Source organism: Anabrus simplex, chromosome 3, assembly GCF_040414725.1.
Source record: "Anabrus simplex isolate iqAnaSimp1 chromosome 3, ASM4041472v1, whole genome shotgun sequence".
Lineage (NCBI taxonomy): Eukaryota > Metazoa > Arthropoda > Insecta > Orthoptera > Tettigoniidae > Anabrus > Anabrus simplex.
This window is the reverse complement of record NC_090267.1, coordinates 441,208,845-441,228,128: the sequence shown is the minus strand read 5'-3', so window position 1 is coordinate 441,228,128 and position 19,284 is coordinate 441,208,845. Positions and strand designations below refer to the sequence as shown.

The 19,284-nt window shown below is 43.2% G+C and overlaps 1 protein-coding gene across 7 annotated transcripts in view; it reads right to left on the bottom strand.

Annotated features, from left to right (window-relative positions):
• The window catches only part of kst (spectrin beta chain, non-erythrocytic 5 kst), a 621,462-nt gene that overhangs the window by 395,333 nt on the left and 206,845 nt on the right, over positions 1-19,284 (bottom strand). For all 7 annotated transcript variants that reach the window (XM_067143517.2, XM_067143512.2, XM_067143511.2 and 4 more), the window contains exon 2: positions 19,114-19,280. In XM_067143517.2, coding sequence (XP_066999618.1) covers positions 19,114-19,233 — 120 coding nt within the window. In that variant the 5' untranslated portion in view covers positions 19,234-19,280. The remainder of the gene's footprint in view (positions 1-19,113; positions 19,281-19,284) is intronic.

Below are 19,284 nucleotides of genomic sequence, written 5' to 3'. Positions count from 1 at the left end.
AGGTGGTACTAGTCGCAAGTAACGCCGACCCATGGTGTTCCGCACGTAATGGTACTAATCACAAGTTATCACATAGCACATGGATCTAATATAATCCCTTGGTCGCCCCTTACGACAGACATTGATCGCCCTTTACGACAAGCAGGGGATACCCTACAGATTAATAAAATATTCTAATAATATTATTAACAGTCTACACAAGCATACAAATGAAGAGGTTTTTATAAAGAACAATCCAAGGTATACGACTTCTGAATCTAGGAAGCCCAGAATTTCATCCACGGAGCGTACCAGAAAATTTCGGGAGCGACAGAAACAATTGGCTTTACGTCGCACCGACACAGATAGATCTTATGGCGACGATGGGATAGGGAAGGGCTCGGAGTGGGAAGGAAGAGGTCGTGGCCTTAATTAAGGTACAGCCCCAGCATTTGTCTGGTGTGAAAATGATGATGATGCTTGTTTAAAGTGGCCTAACGTCGTGGTAATCGGCCCCTAATGATACGAAATGAACTATCAAAAAATTCAAATTCATCCACTGACTAAAATAAAAGAAAAATGTCATGAAGAATGAATGGATGGACATGAACCCTTACCAAAAAACAAAAACAAACAAACAAACAAAAACAGTGGATCAGACTCAAAAAGAAGGTACTTAGAGTATTACTGACCAAGGTACCATTTATAAAGCACAATGATGCTTGATGTCTGAAGGGGTGCTAAATTCACGACTAAGGCCCCACAGAATGGTACATGTCACGAGTAAAGTAGAACCATGGTATTTGTCATTTTGAGGTACTGATCAAAAGTAGCGAAGACTCACGGTGGTCCACACAAGATGGTACTACTCACAAGTATTGCAATTCGTACAGGGAACACAGACCTATGGTGTTTCTCACACAATGGCGCCACTCATAGCCAACGCAAACCGGTAAGGTTCCTCACTTAGGTGTACTAGTCACGGGCGCCGGTATTCCCGTGGTGTTCCTCACATAGTGGGTACCAATCACAGGCAACGCTGACCCACGGTGCCGCTCATATAGCGGTACAACTCACAGGCTACGCCCAGACCCGCGGTGTTGCTCACATGGGTACAACGCACGGGTACTGGAATCCACCAGGCCAGGCTTTTTACTGCAACTAATCACAAACCTATTTCGTACCAATTTAGTGATACTACTCGCAAGTACATTTAACCCATGGTGTTCCCCGCATGATGGTACGAATCAAGAGTAGTTTCATGATTCTAATTCAATCATCCCTTGGACGCCCCTTGTAGTCGCCTCTTACGACAGGCAGGGGATACCGCGGGTGTATTCTACATGTGCGTCCCCCACCCGCAGGGGGTAGTGTGTTTGGTCCGCGAGAGGTATTTTATTTCCCTCAAGTCCGCCGGCAAGCCGGTTAGGATCCCCCTATCCGCCACCTGGGACGCGCCACGTGGGAGTATTACCTTCCCCCCTGCTACGCCTGCGTAGCAGGTTCGTGGGGTGTGAAAATGGGAAACCACGCAAAAGCATCTTCAGGGCTACTGAGAGTGGGGTTCGAACCCACTATCTCCCGAATGCAAGCCCACAGCTGCGCGACCCTAACCGCACAGCCAAATCGCTCAGCAGGCTCTCTTTTTACACGGATAAGTGAATTAATATACCAGAAAGCTAAGATTCAGTTTATGCTCTAAGGATATTCACTGTCAAGCGAATGCGTTATCTAACGGCTCTTAATGAGTATTGTTAAGACTTTCACAACATCTGGGGCAAAGTGTTTTATAATTCTGAGTTTTCAAGTAAATACACGTACTCTAGTATCGAGCACGCTTTCCCTGAGCGACACGTCCAGCCTACGTAGTGGCAGGCGCACCAAGGTAGAAGAGGAGAGACAGACTGACTCGATCTTTTAATTTAAGGACCACACCTCCCATCGCCTGCTTGAGAACAAAGAGTCGTATTTATCTACGAAGACACTGAAACCCACAGTAACGACATATACAATAATAAATTACTCCTAGTATACTCCCTGGCAGGTAAGCCTATACACTAAGTGCACAACCTTACTTTTTCTCCCCTGTTTATACTGAAAGTAGGGATGTTAGTTATCTTCTAACTGCTGGGTTCGATTCAATGTCGCTAACCATACAATTTAGGTACCCTACTTTCCGATACGACGTCTTGCAGTTACTGGTAATCTGTCGTCCGGCTCCATGGCTAACTGGTTAGCGTGCTGGCCTTTATCATAGGGGTCCCCGGTTCGATTCCGGACAGGGTCGGGAATTTTAACTATAATTGGTTAATTTTTCTGGCACGAGGGCTCGGTGTATGTGTCGTCTTCATCATCATTTCATCCTGCTCACGACGCGCAGGTCGCCTACGGCCGTCAAATCAAAAGACCTGCACTTGGCGAGTCGAACGTGTCCTCGGACACTCCCGGCACTAAAAGCCATACGCCATTTGATTTTGTTATGATGATGATGATGATGATGCCTGTTGTTTAAAGGGGCCTAGCATCTAGGTCATCGGCCCCTAATGGTACGAAATGAAACGAAATGAAATGACAAATTAAAAGTCCAAAACCCTCCACTGACCAGAATTTAAAACGTGAGGACAAAGAATGAATGGATGGATATGAATTTAAAACAATGAATGGAACCTACCCACAATGCCTCACATGCACAGAAGCTGGCGTAAAACAATAGTATTACTGACCAAGGGACTGCTTCTATAGCACGACACTGAATCGATGATGCTTGTAGTCGAAAGTGGTCCAAAATCAAAATCATCGGCCCCTCATAATGGTACTTATCGCTAGGAAAGAAGAACTGCAGTGTAATATCTTGGAACTTGAAAACAGGTGCAATGAGTATGGTATGAAAATTAGCCTTTCGAAGACTAAACTGATGTCAGTAGGTAAGAAATTCAACAGAATTGAATGTCAGATTGGTGATACAAAGCTAGAACAGGTTGATAATTTCAAGTATTTAGGTTGTGTGTTCTCCCAGGATGGTAATATAGTAAGTGAGATTGAATCAAGGTGTAGTAAAGCTAATGCAGTGAGCTCGCAGTTGTGATCAACAGTATTTTGTAAGAAGGAAGTCAGCTCCCAGACGAAACTTACTTTACATCGGTGTGTGTTTCAGACCAACTTTGCTTTACGGGAGCGAAAGCTGGGTGGATTCAGGATATCTTATTCATAAATTAGAAGTAACAGACATGGAAGTAGCGAGAATGATTGCTAGTACAGACAGGTGGGAACAATGGCAGGAAGGTACTCTGAATGAGATAAAGGCTTATTCAGGAATGAAATCGAAGGATGAAGCTGTACGCATAAACCTACTTCGGTGGTGGGGTCATGTGCGGCGAATGGAGGACGATAGGTTACCTAGGATAATGGACTGTTATGGAGGGTAAGAGAAGCAGAGGGAGACCAAGACGGCGATGGTTAGACTCAGTTTCTAACGATTAAGATAAGAGGTATAGAACTAAATGAGGCCACAGCACTACTTGCAAATAGAGGATTTTGGCGACGTTTAGTAAATTCATAGAGGCTTGCCGACTGAACGCTGAAAGGCATAACAGTCTATAATGATAATGTATGTACACTGACTGACAGAGCAAATGCAACACCAAGAAGGAGTGGTTCGAAAGGGATGAAAGTTGGGGAAAAAACAGAGACGGCACGGACGAATAATTGATGTTTATTTCAAACCGATATGCAGGTTACACAATGCGCACGGCATCGACTCAGTAGAATGTAGGACCACCGCGAGCGGCGATGCACGCAGAAACACGTCGAGGTACAGAGTCAATAAGAGTGCGGATGGTGTCCTGAGGGAAGGTTCTCCATTCTCTGTCAACCATTTGCCACAGTTGGTCGTCCGTACGAGGCTGGGGCAGAGTTTGCAAACGGCGTCCAATGAGATCCCACACGTGTTCGATTGGTGAGAGATCCGGAGAGTCCGCTGGCCACGGAAGCATCTGTACACCTCGTAGAGCCTGTTGGGAGATACGATCAGTGTGTGGGCGGGCATTATCCTGCTGAAACAGAGCATTGGGCAGCCCCTGAAGGTACGGGAATGCCACCGGCCGCAGCACATGCTGCACGTAGCGGTAGGCATTTAACGTGCCTTGAATACGCACTAGAAGTGACGTCGAATCATACGCAATAGCGCCCCAAACCATGATGCCGCGTTGTCTAGCGGTAGGGCGCTCCACAGTTACTGCCGGATTTGACCTTTCTCCACGCCGACGCCACACTCGTCTGCGGTGACTATCACTGACAGAACAGAAGCGTGACTCATCGGAGAACACGACGTTCCGCCATTCCCTCATCCAAGTCACTCTAGCCCGGCACCATGCCAGGCGTGCACGTCTATGCTGTGGAGTCAATGGTAGTCTTCTGAGCGGACGCCGGGAGTGCAGGCCTCCTTCAACCAATCGACGGGAAATTGTTCTGGTCGATATTGGAACAGCCAGGGTGTCTTGCACATGCTGAAGAATGGCGATTGACGTGGCGTGCGGGGCTGCCACCGCTTGGCGGCGGATGCGCCGATCCTCGCGTGCTGACGTCACTCGGGCTGCGCCTGGACCCCTCGCACGTGCCACATGTCCCTGCGCCAACCATCTTCGCCACAGGCGCTGCACCGTGGACACATCCCTATGAGTATCGGCTGCGATTTGACGAAGCGACCAACCTGCCCTTCTCAGCCCGATCACCATACCCCTCGTAAAGTCGTCTGTCTGCTGGAAATGCCTCCGTTGACGGCGGCCTGGCATTCTTAGCTATACACGTGTATTGTGGCACACGACAACACGTTCTACAATGACTGTCGGCTGAGAAATCACGGTACGAAGTGGGCCATTCGCCAACGCCGTGTCCGATTTATCGTTCGCTACGTGCGCAGCACAGCGGCGCATTTCACATCATGAGTATACCTCAGTGACATCAGTCTACCCTGCAATTGGCATAAAGTTCTGACCACTCCTTCTTGGTGTTGCATTTGCTCTGTCAGTCAGTGTATGTATGTATGTATGCTTTACGTCGCTCCGACGCAGATAGGTCCTTGGCTCTTTTAACCCTTTACGGCATGAATTATTTTTCGTTTCCGTTTGGTGACGGAAATTTCAATCCTTAAGTTTCAAATTGCGTTCACTATCTCAGACTTACGAACAATTCTTAAGTGGACATAATACTTATTGTGGTTTGCCACAACAGAATATATATATACGATATTTCGTAATTTTTCGCGAAGCGTTTAACATTCAAATACCGATCATTACTGCCCACTGGCCATGGGTACGTAATGCAAGGCACAAGTATACTTGCACGACCGTAGGTAGGTAATGTCTTTGAGGGTGAGACAGAGGTACTCCTAAAACCTGTGGTAATGTGATGGAGAGGGCCCACGTAAAATAAACTGTGGTTGGTACGCGTAGATGTTAACGGGGTGGAAGGAGTACCTTTGATTGTAGGGTTGTTTTGTCGTCTGTTATGTAAAAAAAAAACAAAATAAAGAGGCACCACTGCTATATGTTTTATTAATTTATATCTTGTGTTCGAAAGACTGAAAAACTTACAGGTTGTATTAGCTACGTAGACACTGAAATGCATGGCTCCCGTATTCAGAAATTTACATTTATAAACATCTTCCGAAAATTTAAGGAAATTTTCAAATATTTTCGAATTCTATCTTTCAAAATATCATTTTTGGCTCTGGCAACACTGTAGGATATCAGCAGGCACATGCACATTTCTCCTCTACAAAACTTATCACTTTCTGGTTGCTGGCCATTTATGAATAATCGTAAGAGCTAATAAGCTAATAAGCTGCATATTGTGTGGATGTGTAACTTAAGCTTAATTTAGGAAATAGTATAAGTAGTGTAATTAGTATAATTAGTAATAGGCAACCTTAATATTATTTGTTGTATTGTGGTTAAGTGTAAGAGAGGGCCGTGTGCTCTAACTTCGCCACATGAAAGAAGCCATAATAAATAAATAAATAAATAAATAAATAAATAAATAAATAAATAAATAAATAAAGAGAAAACCTGTCCGATTGCTCGAACCTGGTGCAGAAATTTATGCTGGTGACATGGAATCTATTATTCCAACGCAGTAGTCATAGTTAGGTCGTGTCAATTTGAAACAGCTGAACGTTTAAACTTTTATTTTGTCATCCCAAAAAGGAGGAAAATTCAGGAAATGAAAATCCACAAACTGTTTCCAGCCATTCGACCGGGTCAGGAAAGGGGCAATGATTAATGAATGACGGATGGAATGAAATTATATTGTAGAGTGTTGCTGGAATGAAAGATACCGAGAGTACCGGGAGAAAACCCTGTCCCGCCTCCGCTTTGTCCAGCACAAATCTCACATGGAGTGACCGGGATTTGAGCCACGGAACCCAGCGGTGAGGCTGGTGTGCTGCGACCTGAGCCAAGGAGGCTCTAGGAAAAACTCAGGAAATATCTGTTTTTAATCGGGAAACTGGAAACTATGCCATCTAAATATCGGGAAATCTGGCAACCCTAAATCCAACATACATTACATTTTGAATTCGCCCTACAGTTTTATTTTTTCATTTACATCACTCAAGTTCTTCTATAAAGTTTATCTTGTCCTGTCTGTAATGGGATGACCTGATGACTGTACTTAGACCACTGATATGCTGAACGCTCACCCTCAACCTGACTAGCGCCGTCTCTTGGAAGTACTATCGAATTTTGACTTGCATCATCCTTTTTCTGGCTCAGATATGTCCTTTTTAAAAAAAAATACATTCTGCGCTTTACGTTCGTAATTCAATTGCTCTTTCCAATTCAAAGGTATAGGTGGCAACATAGTGTAAAGGTAAAAAATCTGTATAGTACAAAATATTTCCCCAAAATACGTTTTTTACAGGTGTCTTATTTTGCCCCTTAGGATCAAACTAAACACAAAGCAGCCAAGGTTAATGTTTAAATTTTCTTTGCCGAACACCCCCAACGGCCCTCCCGGCGGACCCCCCCCCCCCCCCCGATCCCATTCAACAAACGAAAAAGTTCTTAAAATTTGGCTTTGGGTCTCGAGAGGCTAGGTAATACAATTTCAAATTCACGAAAGGAACTCTTACGAAGCACACTGAAAATATTAACACTTACTTAGGCCTACCTTCTTCTCGTATGACTTTTACTGCCGGCAGTATCCGAGGACAGGTTCGGCTCCCTGGTGCAGGTCTTTCTAATTGACGCCCATGGGCGAAAGGGTGAAAGCCGGTGTCGACACGTAGTCAACTCATGTCGAATAACACCAAGGGGTCTACTCAAAGCTTTACGTCTCCATCCGACGGACTAATCAACAACCCACTCCATATGGACACTGCGGAGAGGTTTGGAATTTAATCCAGCCTTTTGGCACGCAATCTAGTGATTAGAAATTGTATACCACCACCTCTCCTACCCTATCGGTCAACATTCTGATAGTGAAATTTTTTCGACCAACGGGACTCGAACCGGCTAATCACGGTGTCGGCTCATTATAGACTTAACGATCACGGCCACCAGGCGGGCATACTAACACTAACTTCACTTTATTTCTATGAACTTCGAACCAAGTTCACAAGAACATTGAATGCTACAGGAGCATGCCAGTAGATCATGATTGTAATACTAGAAATAACACTTAAATGTGTGTGATGTACAATAACAAGCATCTTTTAAAGCTTTATTTTAAAAAAAGGCTATAATGAGTTTCCTAAAATTCATTCTATTTACAAGTAGTCCCAGTTTTAAGTTTTAGTTGTTATTTTATCTATTAATCTAACTTTGTTAATTATAACCCTAATATACCATGTGTAAAATAGAGTTTGTACTTTGCTAATTAATAATACAAATACTAAAATTTTCAACTCTTACATTATCTTTGCTAGAGGCAAGTTCTTTATAAGAGGATCACTCGCTATATAAAAAAAAAACACGTACTGTAGAATTAATTACCTTATTTGTTTTTATGTCCCACTACATTTTTGACCGTTTTCGGAAACGCTGAGGTGCCATAGTTTTTCCCCGCACGAGTTCTTTTACGTGCCAGTAAATCTACCGACACGAGGCTGATGTATTTGAGCACCTTCAAATACCACAGGATGGAGCCAAAATCGATCATGCCAAGTTAGGTTAGAAGGCCAGCGCCTCAACCGTCTGATCCACTCAGCCCGGCGCGTACTGTAGAATAAGGGAAATATTTAGAGCCATAAAAATATCAACAGAGTCAAATGAAAACTGGTCACCTGAGAAACTGTATAGAAGAACATTTCGTACCTGAAAAGTAACCACCAGAGCTGTTAAGACATTTTATCCCACTGGGTGATGAGGCTGTCAATTCCATTTTTGTAAAAAGTGGTGGACTGTCAACAGAACCGCATCTGTACCCAGTCACACACGTCGTCGTCGTCATCTTCCGATGCAAAGCAATGTCTAAGAATGTATTTGTTCAGCTCGAGCATGGAACTACAATCACTGAACAGTGCTATCAAGACAAGTTGCGGAAAATGAGGCACACCATTAAGTAAAAACGCCCGGGCATGCTACCGGAAGTAATATCTTTCTTCGTGACAATGCCCGCCCCCGCACTGCCAACAATGAGGAATACCCTTCAGAGATTTGGGTGGGAAACTCGTCAACAACCTCTGTACAGCCCAAGTCTCTCTCCATGCAATTTTCACATCTTTGGAGATTATGTGACTATCATCACCTACTTCTAAAGGCCAAACATCGTCGGTGCAGCCACAGTGTTCTCTCCTGAGAAAGTATTTTCAGGTCAGAGTAAGACTTGCAACTCATCCTGTAGAGTACGTTGCTAAGGAGAAAAGTTCTCTCTTGGTCCTCCTCTTCCTTTCTTCTCGGCCACTCTTCCCTCAAAGATGTTGCAGAGGAAGTCGCAGTGCCGTACGACGTAACCAATGAACTTTATCTTCCTTTTCTTGATTTTACCAATGAGGCTTCTTTCTCTTACTTGCCGGGCTGAGTGGCTCAGACGGTTAAGGCGCTGGCTTTCTAACCCCAACTTGGCAGGTTCGATCCTGGCTCAGTCCGGTGGTATTTGAAGGTGCTCAAATACGACAGCCCCGTGTCAGTAGATTTACTGGCACGTAAAAGAACTCCTGCGGGACTAAATTCCGGCACCTCGGCGTCTCCGAAGACCGTAAAAGTAGTTAGTGGGACGTAAAGGAAATAGCATTATTATTATTTCTCTTACTTCTCGCATACTTCATTATTGCTTTTCTTTTCTGTCCAGCTTATAAGATTTATTCTCCTCCATATTCACATGTCTATTGCTTCTAGTCTGCCCTTTTCAGGGTGTTCATGTCCAGCTTTAAGTCCAGTACAGAAGCACGCTCCTAAGAAATGTTTTTACGAAGATCTTTCGCGTTTCTAAACGTTTATGCTTGTTGGTCAGCTTTCTTAGCCATTATTATTTTATCCTCTGATATGCCTCTGTAATCCAGCGGTATCAAACTTCCAAGCCAGGAAAACGTATTTACTTGCTTAATTTTATTTGCCTATTATGATATTTGATGCGTGCGTTTGACTGGGCCTACACACCATCATAGTTTTAGTTATATTAGTATTAATTCTGAGGTTCCATTTGCCTAATGTTTTTGTCAATAAAGTAAGCAGTTTCTTATTCTTGTTTCTGCTCTAGATAACATAATATCGTCGGTAAACCTTACTGTGTATCTGCTTTTCTTTCTTTTGATCCAGGGTGTTCTCTGTGGAACTACTTATTGTTTCCTCTACAAATATGCTAAAAAAGTAAAGGGAGTGTGGACATCCCTGTCTGACTCTTCTCATTTCGTAATTGATTCTGCTTTCATCGACTTCAATGCAGTTTATATACATTTAGTGTAAGGAGTCTGTCTCTCCAGTTTCTTGGTTAGTGCCACACTTGTCTTTGATGAAGTCAAGAGTAATACAAATCGACTAACAAAGCATTCTTTATTTTCTTTCAATCCGTTCTTGACGGTGTTGAGCAGTACTTTTGAAGTATATAACAGAAGATGGCGTGTTCTTATTACAGAACATAAAGTAGCCGTAAGTTTATTGGGTAGTGCAACAGCTTTCTCGGATGAAGTCGGGAGGAATTATGTGCATTTATCGTATCAGCGATCAGTTCAAAACTACACTGCTGTGTCAATGGCTGCTGACTTAAGAACTCTGGTACAATTTTATCTGACTCTGGTGCCTTCTTATCTTGGAGACTGGACACTGCTGCATTAAATTCAGCCAGTGCAATCGATGGGCCCAATCTATCAATTTCTACTTCCTCTTCGATGTACACTGACTTAGCAAATGTCATGGGATAGTCACCTAATAGCGTGTGGGGCCTCCTCTGGCCCTGCGAACTACAGTGAGACGCCGTGGAAGTGAGTCGACAAGTCCCTGGTAGTCCTCTGGACGCAGCTGACACCAAATCGTTTGTAGAGCGGCCGCCAATGCTGGTCTGTTCATGGGTGCAGGATCCATGGCACGAAGGCTGCGTTCCAGGACATCCCAGATATGCTCGATAGGGTTCATATCGGGGCTCCTGGCTGGCCATGGCAGTCGTTGGACCTCCGCTGCATGTTCCTGGACAATTCCCGGGGACGTGGGAGCGATGTGGCGGCGCGTTATCATCTTGAAACACCACAGAACCGTCTGGGCGCTGGAAGGCCAAAAAAGGGCGGAGATGGTCTCCGAGCAGCTCACAACATACCGCGTACCATTCAAAGTCTCTTCCAGAACAACTAGGGGGCCCATTCCACAACAGGAAAATGCACCCCAGACCATAACAGACACCAGCGCCCTGGACCACACCTCCTAGGCAGGCGGGATCCATCGCTTCATATGGTCTGCGCCGTACATGGTGCCTCCCATCGGCATGGTGCAGTTGAAATCCTGATTCGTCCGACCATATCACGTTACGCCATTGTTCCATTGTCCATCCCTGGTGACTGGGGACAAATGCGCGTCGTTGTGCCCGATGACATTGGGTTAACAGTGGCACCCGTGTGCGGCGCCGGCTCCCATACCCCATAGAACCCATGTTCCTACGGATTGTCCACTGGGAGACGTGTCTAGCACGGCCTGTGTTGAACTGAGCCGTGATTTGTTGCACGGTTGCCTGTCTGTCACTATTGACAATCCGTCTCAGATGTCGGCGGTCACGGTCATCAAGGGTGGCTGAACGGCCGGTCGTTCGTCTGTTGTGGACGGTGACACCAGCATTCAACCATTTACGATACACCCTGGCCACGGTTGATCGTGTGAAGCCGAATTCCCGCACCACTTCCGAAATCGCACTTCCCATCCGTCGGGCACCGACCATCATACCCCATTCGAACGGTGTCAGCTCACGACGACGTTCCATGTTACACCTGTCACACGCACAGCTACTGCTCACACGGTCTCCTATACAACTGCCGCTGGCACAGGGGGCGTGTGGTGCGCAGACAACACACCTGCGCATCAGTGCTCCGCTATCCCATGACATTTGCTCAGCCAGTGTACATAGTAGCACTGCTTCCATCCCATCCTTTGTACAGATCGTCAATACACGCTTACCAACGTTCACATACCTCTTCATTTTTATTTCCATTCTTCTCCGTGACAATAGTGTTATTGGTTTTTAGTTTGTACTGCAGAGCCCTGATCCTGTATTGTGCTTTATCCATCCTTTCACTCATGTCTTTCTATTATCTTCACTGGCGGTTTTCATCCAGTTTTCCGTTGCTTCATGGCATTTCGCAGTAATTTGGTTCTTAATCTCTCGGTATCTCTCTGCACTCTTCGTCTTTCTCTCCTCATTTCTTTCTTTAATGGGATGTAATATTTCTGGGGTCATCCTTCTAGTATTTTATTTTCAAATACTGCTACAGAGGCCTGTATTATTATATGTGACAAAGAAATTAAATTACTCTAGTATGAGTTAACAACCTGGTAAGAAGATACTATGATGACCTCTAGACCATGGCCACCGTTGAGTACACATGTGAAGTGAAGTATGTAGACTGTAGAAAGTATAAATTCGTGATACAAAAAACATGGTTTACTGTAGGAGAGAGAAACGAATAATTTTAAAGATTTGAAAATGCGGTTTTGAACTATCATTATGTCTCCGTACATGTATAACGAGGATCACGCAAATCTCTCGCCACCACTACCACCCGTGTGGTTTATAAACGAACAATACTATTTTCACACAGTACATGCTTGTGGTCTATTCCGATTCATGTGTACCGTTTTCAGTCACGTGGAAGTAAGCGAAGCGTGAGAAAGATCTTAACAAGTGTTCATGGCAGCCTGAAGCGTGGAGGGTCACTTAAGGACAAAATTACGGTTCAAAATGCTGCCCAATGTTCATGACAAGTTCAAATTTGAAATATTAAGGCTTGTTTACCGGGATTTAAACTGCATTATTATTTCAAAAGCAGAATCGCTGATTCGTGATTATCTCCATTATTAACATGCATTATAAAAATGCGCCAGATATAGAAGACTGGACATTATATTTTCTACCATTTTTGTTACGTACATCTCTTGGAGAAAAATAATATTTAGAGATATATTTAAGTTTGCGAAAACTGCAATAATGAGTGAACATTTGAGAAAATTGTGACACGGAGAATAGAGAAAAATTAGTTTGTTTCTTTCGTAAAATATCTCGATAAATGGACAATGGAGGATTTCAAAACTTGTAGACAACGCATTCGAGAACAGAGTGACTTGTCAACATTTTAAAAGGTAAAAAATCAACAATGCCGAGCAACAAAAGGCTTAAGTCCATCTCAAAGTTAATGCGGGCGAGCGCCGTTAAAAGAATTCCAAGTGACTGGAGCCCAGGCCGAGCACATCTGCTGTCCCAATGGTGGAAAATTATTTTAAACTCACGGTATTTAAAACGTATAAATCTGTTTAGAATTATGAAATAAAGTGTCAGTGATTAAAATGTCAAGCCCATGCTGATTATAACGTGGCCACAAGGTCCCTTTACCCCTTCATAAATGTTGTATGTTAATGCAAATTGTTTTTTGTTACATGTTTCAGATTGTGTGAACTAAACAACGGTTGATACGTCCAATTCCGGTATTGAAGAACGTGTTATTGCAAGTTGTTGGGTGCATGAGAGAAATCGAACAGGGAAGACAATCGCAGAAGTTCGTGCTGACTTTCGGGCGCGGTTTCAACGAAATCCTCCTCCCAAACGAATACTTTTGCGATGGGAACATAAACTCGCCAAAGAGAGTGTGAAGGACAAGGAAAGAAGTAGCAGACCTTCAACAAGAAAAGAAACATGTCGGCTCGCCGTGGTGTCCGTGGAGAGATCGCCGAAGAAGTAGACGCGCAAAAGATCTGCGGAATTGGATATACTCCGGTCGACGATGCAGAAGCACCTGAAACAAGACTTAGGCCTGCGCCCATTTCAGCCTACACCCGTCCAAGAATTATAGGATGCTGACATGACATGATCCTTCACATGTTTGACACAATACCAAACTGAGGCAAACTTATCCTTTCTGGCGAGTGTGCGATTTATAAACATTTTAGAGTACGAAATGGAGTCTTTTGGTCGAAGGAAAATCCACATTTTTATGAAGAGTTGGAAGACATGTGATATGAGCAGCCATTTTCAGCAGATGCTTGTTTGGGCCGTTCTTTTTCGACGGTGTTGTGAATCACCATCGGTATCTGAACATATTGCAGAACTGTTTTGTTCCTCTTTTGGAGCAGCACGGAATTTGAGACATGTTCCTTTCAGCTTGATCTGGCACATCTCAGTTATGCGCCATCGAAGTACGCGAATATCGTAATGAAGCTCTCCTGGGTGTTGGATTAGTCACTTGAAAGATGCTGTGAGACAAGCTTTCACCGACGTTACACTAGCATTGCTCCGAAAAAAAGGCGCACAGAACCGGGTGGCGTATTATCTTTTGCCATGAGAATGACTGTACACAGACTGATCGTTTGGACAAGTAGTGGTTCATATCGCAAGAAAACTCCCCTAAATAACTTGTTCATGTTATTTAAGTTTAGTTGGTTAATATAGGCGGTAGCGAACGGGACTTTGTGGCCTCCCTGTAGATATTTCATTTTTACAGTACCTGTCACACGGTGGGTATTTTATTTGAAAACTACTGATCGTGACTTCGGCACAGCCCCGTTCGAATATTTTCGCAATATTTTGTTTATTTCCTACTCCCCCCCCCCCCCCCCGGTAATCACCGGTTTGTGGTAAACTTACTGTTTGACAGCTGGGCAATATTGCTATATGTACAGTGGCTTGAATTATACCACTCGCCAAGAAAGTGCATACACTAAAGGGGAAAAAAACTTCGTCTTTCTCCCTTGTTAATGTTGAAGGTAGTGATTTATATAGTCATTTTCTAACTCTTTACTGTTGAAATGCCATTTTAAACTCCCACTCTTAAACGAAGCAACGATCAGATAGTACAAGTTTCATTCCTTCCATGAAGGGGGAGGCGCCCTCAGACGGTAACGCCGTCTCTCAGGCCGGGAGGTTTGTTACGGTGAAGCAGATGCACGGAGAAGGTTGCCGGCCGTGGCCTATACTAGGAACTGTCCCGGCATTCGCATTAGTGCAAGAGAATGGAAAACTACGGAAAACCATTCTCAGGACAGCCGACGGTTGGGGCCAGCCGTGAGGTCCAGCCCTGTCGTGTCTCCCGAATGCAGAGGCGTAGAGCCCCGGTAGAGCTGTGGCCACCTCCTATGCTCGGTTGGCCGGTCGGAGTGAATAGCTGTTGGACCACGAACCAGCCGTGGCCATTTGTGGGCCGAGACCCACTCTGCATCCACCGACCCCGGTCAGATTGCATATTATGTTCGTTTTGAGTCTATTGCAGAATTGCAGTTCTCATACAGGTTTGAAGATACGATTTTCAGATCCACATTACGATTCTTATAGACTAACGACTATTCATGACGAAAAAGTTCCCTGAAATAATTGACAACTTACAATGATTTATAATCCACAAGTTATTTTTGAATTCGTGTGCGGAGCAAGCAACAGCTAACTCATAAGAGAGGGAAGAAGCTGCAGACTATAGAAAACCATGTAGAAACTCGCTGCCATCCTTGCAGCAAATAGAAAAAGTAATGCGGAGCAAACATTTTCTAAGCCAGGAGGCATATAAATCTTACATTTCTGCCTAAAATATGTGTACTGTTTTTAATTTCAATTTTTCCTGTACTTCTTTCTTACTTTTAACATGGTATAACCGTACAGGTCCGGGGAAAAAGAGCATCGGAGTATGGATCCCGAGCGGAGTCCGTCATTTGAAGACCCCTGATCTAAGGCGTTGGTAATACATTTATCGTGGATTTTGTTCTTAAAACTCATTGAGAGTTGTGCGTGCATGGGTACCGCTGATCATTTCATACAAGCTCTAAAAATTAGAGGATAGAAATGTAACTGAGCATGTAAAAAAAAGGAGTTGGCCAACTTTCGGAATGATTAATACCAGAGGCTAGTATCTGTGGAGAATGATTATCAGATTATCACATGTTAGATATAGAATTGATTTTTGTTATTTACGAACTGGGGGGTTCTGATAGGGTTGCCATAAGGTTCAGGATGAAATTCAGGACACCATCGACAAGTTCCAACCATAGGCGCCGGCTCCATGGCAGCATTTGCCTCCATACATATAGTGGTACGGGGACGCAATTGTGTTTTCGCTCCCCTAAAAATATTTTATATGTTCATTCTTGCCTCCGTGCTTAAGACCAAAAGCTGGCGCGTATGGTTCCAACGAGTGTATGCGAGTAATTCCATGTGAACTATCCCATCCATTACCAAAAGACACAAAGCTGCTCCCGGGCGGAAGTAGATGGCGTTAGCGTAGGTCAAGCCTGTTACCATGACAATCTCTGGTAGTGACGTCAGAGTCTGAGGATGACCAACCAAAAATAATCCAACCCTTTCAAAAACATTTCAGCAAAATTTTAAATAATGTGCTCCGATTTTAAAAATTTAGGACATTTAGGGATTTTTAAAAATTCAGTCAGGACGTCGGGACAAAAAATGCTTAAATTCAGGACAATCCCAAATTTTCAGGACGTACGGCAACCCTAGGTTCTGATCAATAACATGAGGATAAAACAACTGGAACATACCGTGGAATGAGGTGTCATGAGAGAAATATGAACAGTCACAATACCACTATTGTGTCGTTGTCACGTTGAGATTTTTTGCTGCTGGATCAGAAACATTTAACAACATTCCTATATCGGTATATGAATCACTTACATATATATCGTGTGAACATAGTAGGTGAAGTTTCAGTCCTCTGGTATGTTCCTAAGGCCGGGCTTTAACGGCCAGCAGTCGCCAAACCCTTATAATAGCGTGTGGCCTCCAGAGAGGCCTGGGGCTGGTATTTCGAGTTGTCTATAGGCGACCTGCGCGTCGGTGAGGATGGGGCCCTACCTAAGCTGAAATATAACGATGAAGACGGCACACGCTCCCAGGTCCCCAGCCATCGGAATTAACCAATTAACCGACCCCGGGACCCATTGGTCCAAAGGCCAGCACGCTAACCATTTAGCCATGGACTCGGACACCAAACAAGTGTGAGATGGGGGTGTCGGTCATTATCACCAAGGACGATGACTTCTTCCTTAACATTCTTCTATCATACCGTAAGATACGGTTGCGAAGATGGGACGTACAATCATTCCAGTTTTCGCTAAATCACGCGCAGAATAAGATTCCAAGGAACAATACAGATGTTAGTATTTTATCTGCAGCAGTTTGATTTAGAAACTAAAAAATTAATAATGATCACACTACTGGATCTAATAAAATATTCTGTAAGCCAACCAAAGTTATAGTACTAACATAAAACAAATATATCGGGCTGAAGTATTATGGACCACGTTTGATTATCTTTGCAGTTTTTTTAGCCTTCTATGCCAGTATATTTCCATCCTTTCTCCTACTTCTTCTGTATAGGATCTCCCATTTCTTACTAGTTGTTCCCAATCTGGAAACCACGAAACTTTTTGTCGAGTTGTGTACATCGATTTCTGTCCGTGATATAATCTTCCGTAACCCCCATCTTCGTCAAGTCCAACCTCACTTCTCAAAACCATTTCAGATCTGTCTTCCTCTTCCTGAAGAATTCATAGATTATCTTCCTCTTATCGCCCATTATTATTATTATTATTATTATTATTATTATTATTATTATTATTATTATTATTATTATTATTATTGTTACGGAGTTCTCCGTGGTAGTTAGAGGAGAAAGAAGGTGCTGGGATGAACAGGTCTCAACTTACGAAATTAAAGTTAATTTAAAATTCAACAAGGTTATATTTCCTTTTCGAGATCAAGAAATAACAAGTACAACAGGAACTTAGTTATATAGCAACAAAATAAGAATGTACAATTACAGTTTATCAATGTATTTTGGGCTTCGAGTTCCAGAAACACAATCCCTGAGCAATGAGCCCAACTTTACTTATACACAAGGTCAAAGGGGCAGAAAACCCCAATCATGCCCAGGAGCATTCGCTCCCTATTACTCAGTAAAGCCTGCTCGAGGCACACAGAAAATACATTTTTAAGAAAGAGCAACCCGCTCTCAAAGTTCAAGCCTATCAAAGGCCACACCAAACTCCACCTTCAAGCTGTCCTCCAAGCACATGAAAACAGGGGTAAAAATACCCAACCTACTGAGGCCTATTCAATAAAGAAACAGGACAATTACATGGCCCCCAAAATACCAACTTGAGGAGGCGTAACTGCACTCTTAATACACTTCTTTAAAACCTATTTGGCACTAGGCCACTTATGCAAGGGCTAATCCCATACTACGGAGGTGACACGATTGAAAAATGTTATGTCATTACGAGTAGAAGGGAAACTGTTATAAAAATGTAGTCACCTCAAAACAAAATGAATGGGAGCTCGAGAGGGTTAGGCACTCTCTATCCCAATTTGTAGTTAAGGAAACAGAATTTATACCAAGTGTCTTTTACATTTTAAATATAGGTTACATGAGGAAAGTTTCGAACCCGCCCCGAGGGTTAAACTGCTGAGCTAGCAAGAAAATAAGTTATAAAACGGCCATTACCTGATGGTTGAACTGCTGCCCGAAGAAAGAGGCGCTTCCCGCCCCCTGCTATATAATCACACTAGGAAAGACGTTACTGAAGTGGCGAGGAGACCAGAAAATCAGCAGTTTATATACCCTCGCGGAAGATTCGAGACGTTTCATGAATGATTACACCCGCCCACAAGCTTTTTATTGGACGGCCAAAAGATTACATGTCAAAACTGGAGGAAAAAACCAGGATTGGTGGAAAATTAATTACAGAAATTTGCGATTGGCCAATTTCAAAACTGGCGGAAAGAAAGGATTAACATTGCCAACTTAAACAATGGCTGAAAGAAATTTAATAAAGAACAAACTTATAAATACTAAATTTCTTAAAAAAGGTTCCTTCACTTCGCACTAGGGTGCACAATTGTAGTTCTTAAGAAGTGCCATCTAGAAGAGAATGTTCACACTTCTTACTACAGAGCAAACAAATACACATCGAAACTGGCATAGTTCAGAACACTTCAAAATTTACCGTAGAGACATCTTCTGAGAACTCAGAGAATTAAAGTGGAAGTTAAAGTTCCGGCTTCCTCCAGTAGAGGAGTTTCAACAGGCGCAATGTTTGAATTAGCGGCGCGGAGGTGTACCGCCCGGTACAATTATTATTATTATTATTATTATTATTATTATTATTATTATTATTATTATTATTATTATTATTATTATTATTATGCTATCATCTGTACTAGTCGCCGAAGTTTAATATTTACAAGACAGCAATTAGTCCTTTTTTCTGGATCATAGCACATCGTGACCAAAATCAAAGGAATCTTTAATGTTAAATATGGATTTATGTCAGCGTACAGTAATACTTACGAGATAATACCCAGTTCCAAATAATTACATTTTCCACCATTTCCACAAATCTCTGTCAGGAATATAAAATCTCGAACAACCTCCACTGACATAAATATTTTTTTAAATCTCCATAAACGCCCCCCCGGCTGATAATGATCAATATTGAAATATATTACCTTTTGCAGAAATGAGTTCATCCATTTTGTGAAGGTCTTCTTCTGTATTGCAAGTCGTTCCTCCTGCAGAGCCTTAATGCGGCCCTGCTCAAACTTTATCACATCCTCCCGTTGCGTCATGTTGGGCCCGGCGTCCTGGTACGTTGGCTCACTGCGCACATACTGTGCTGT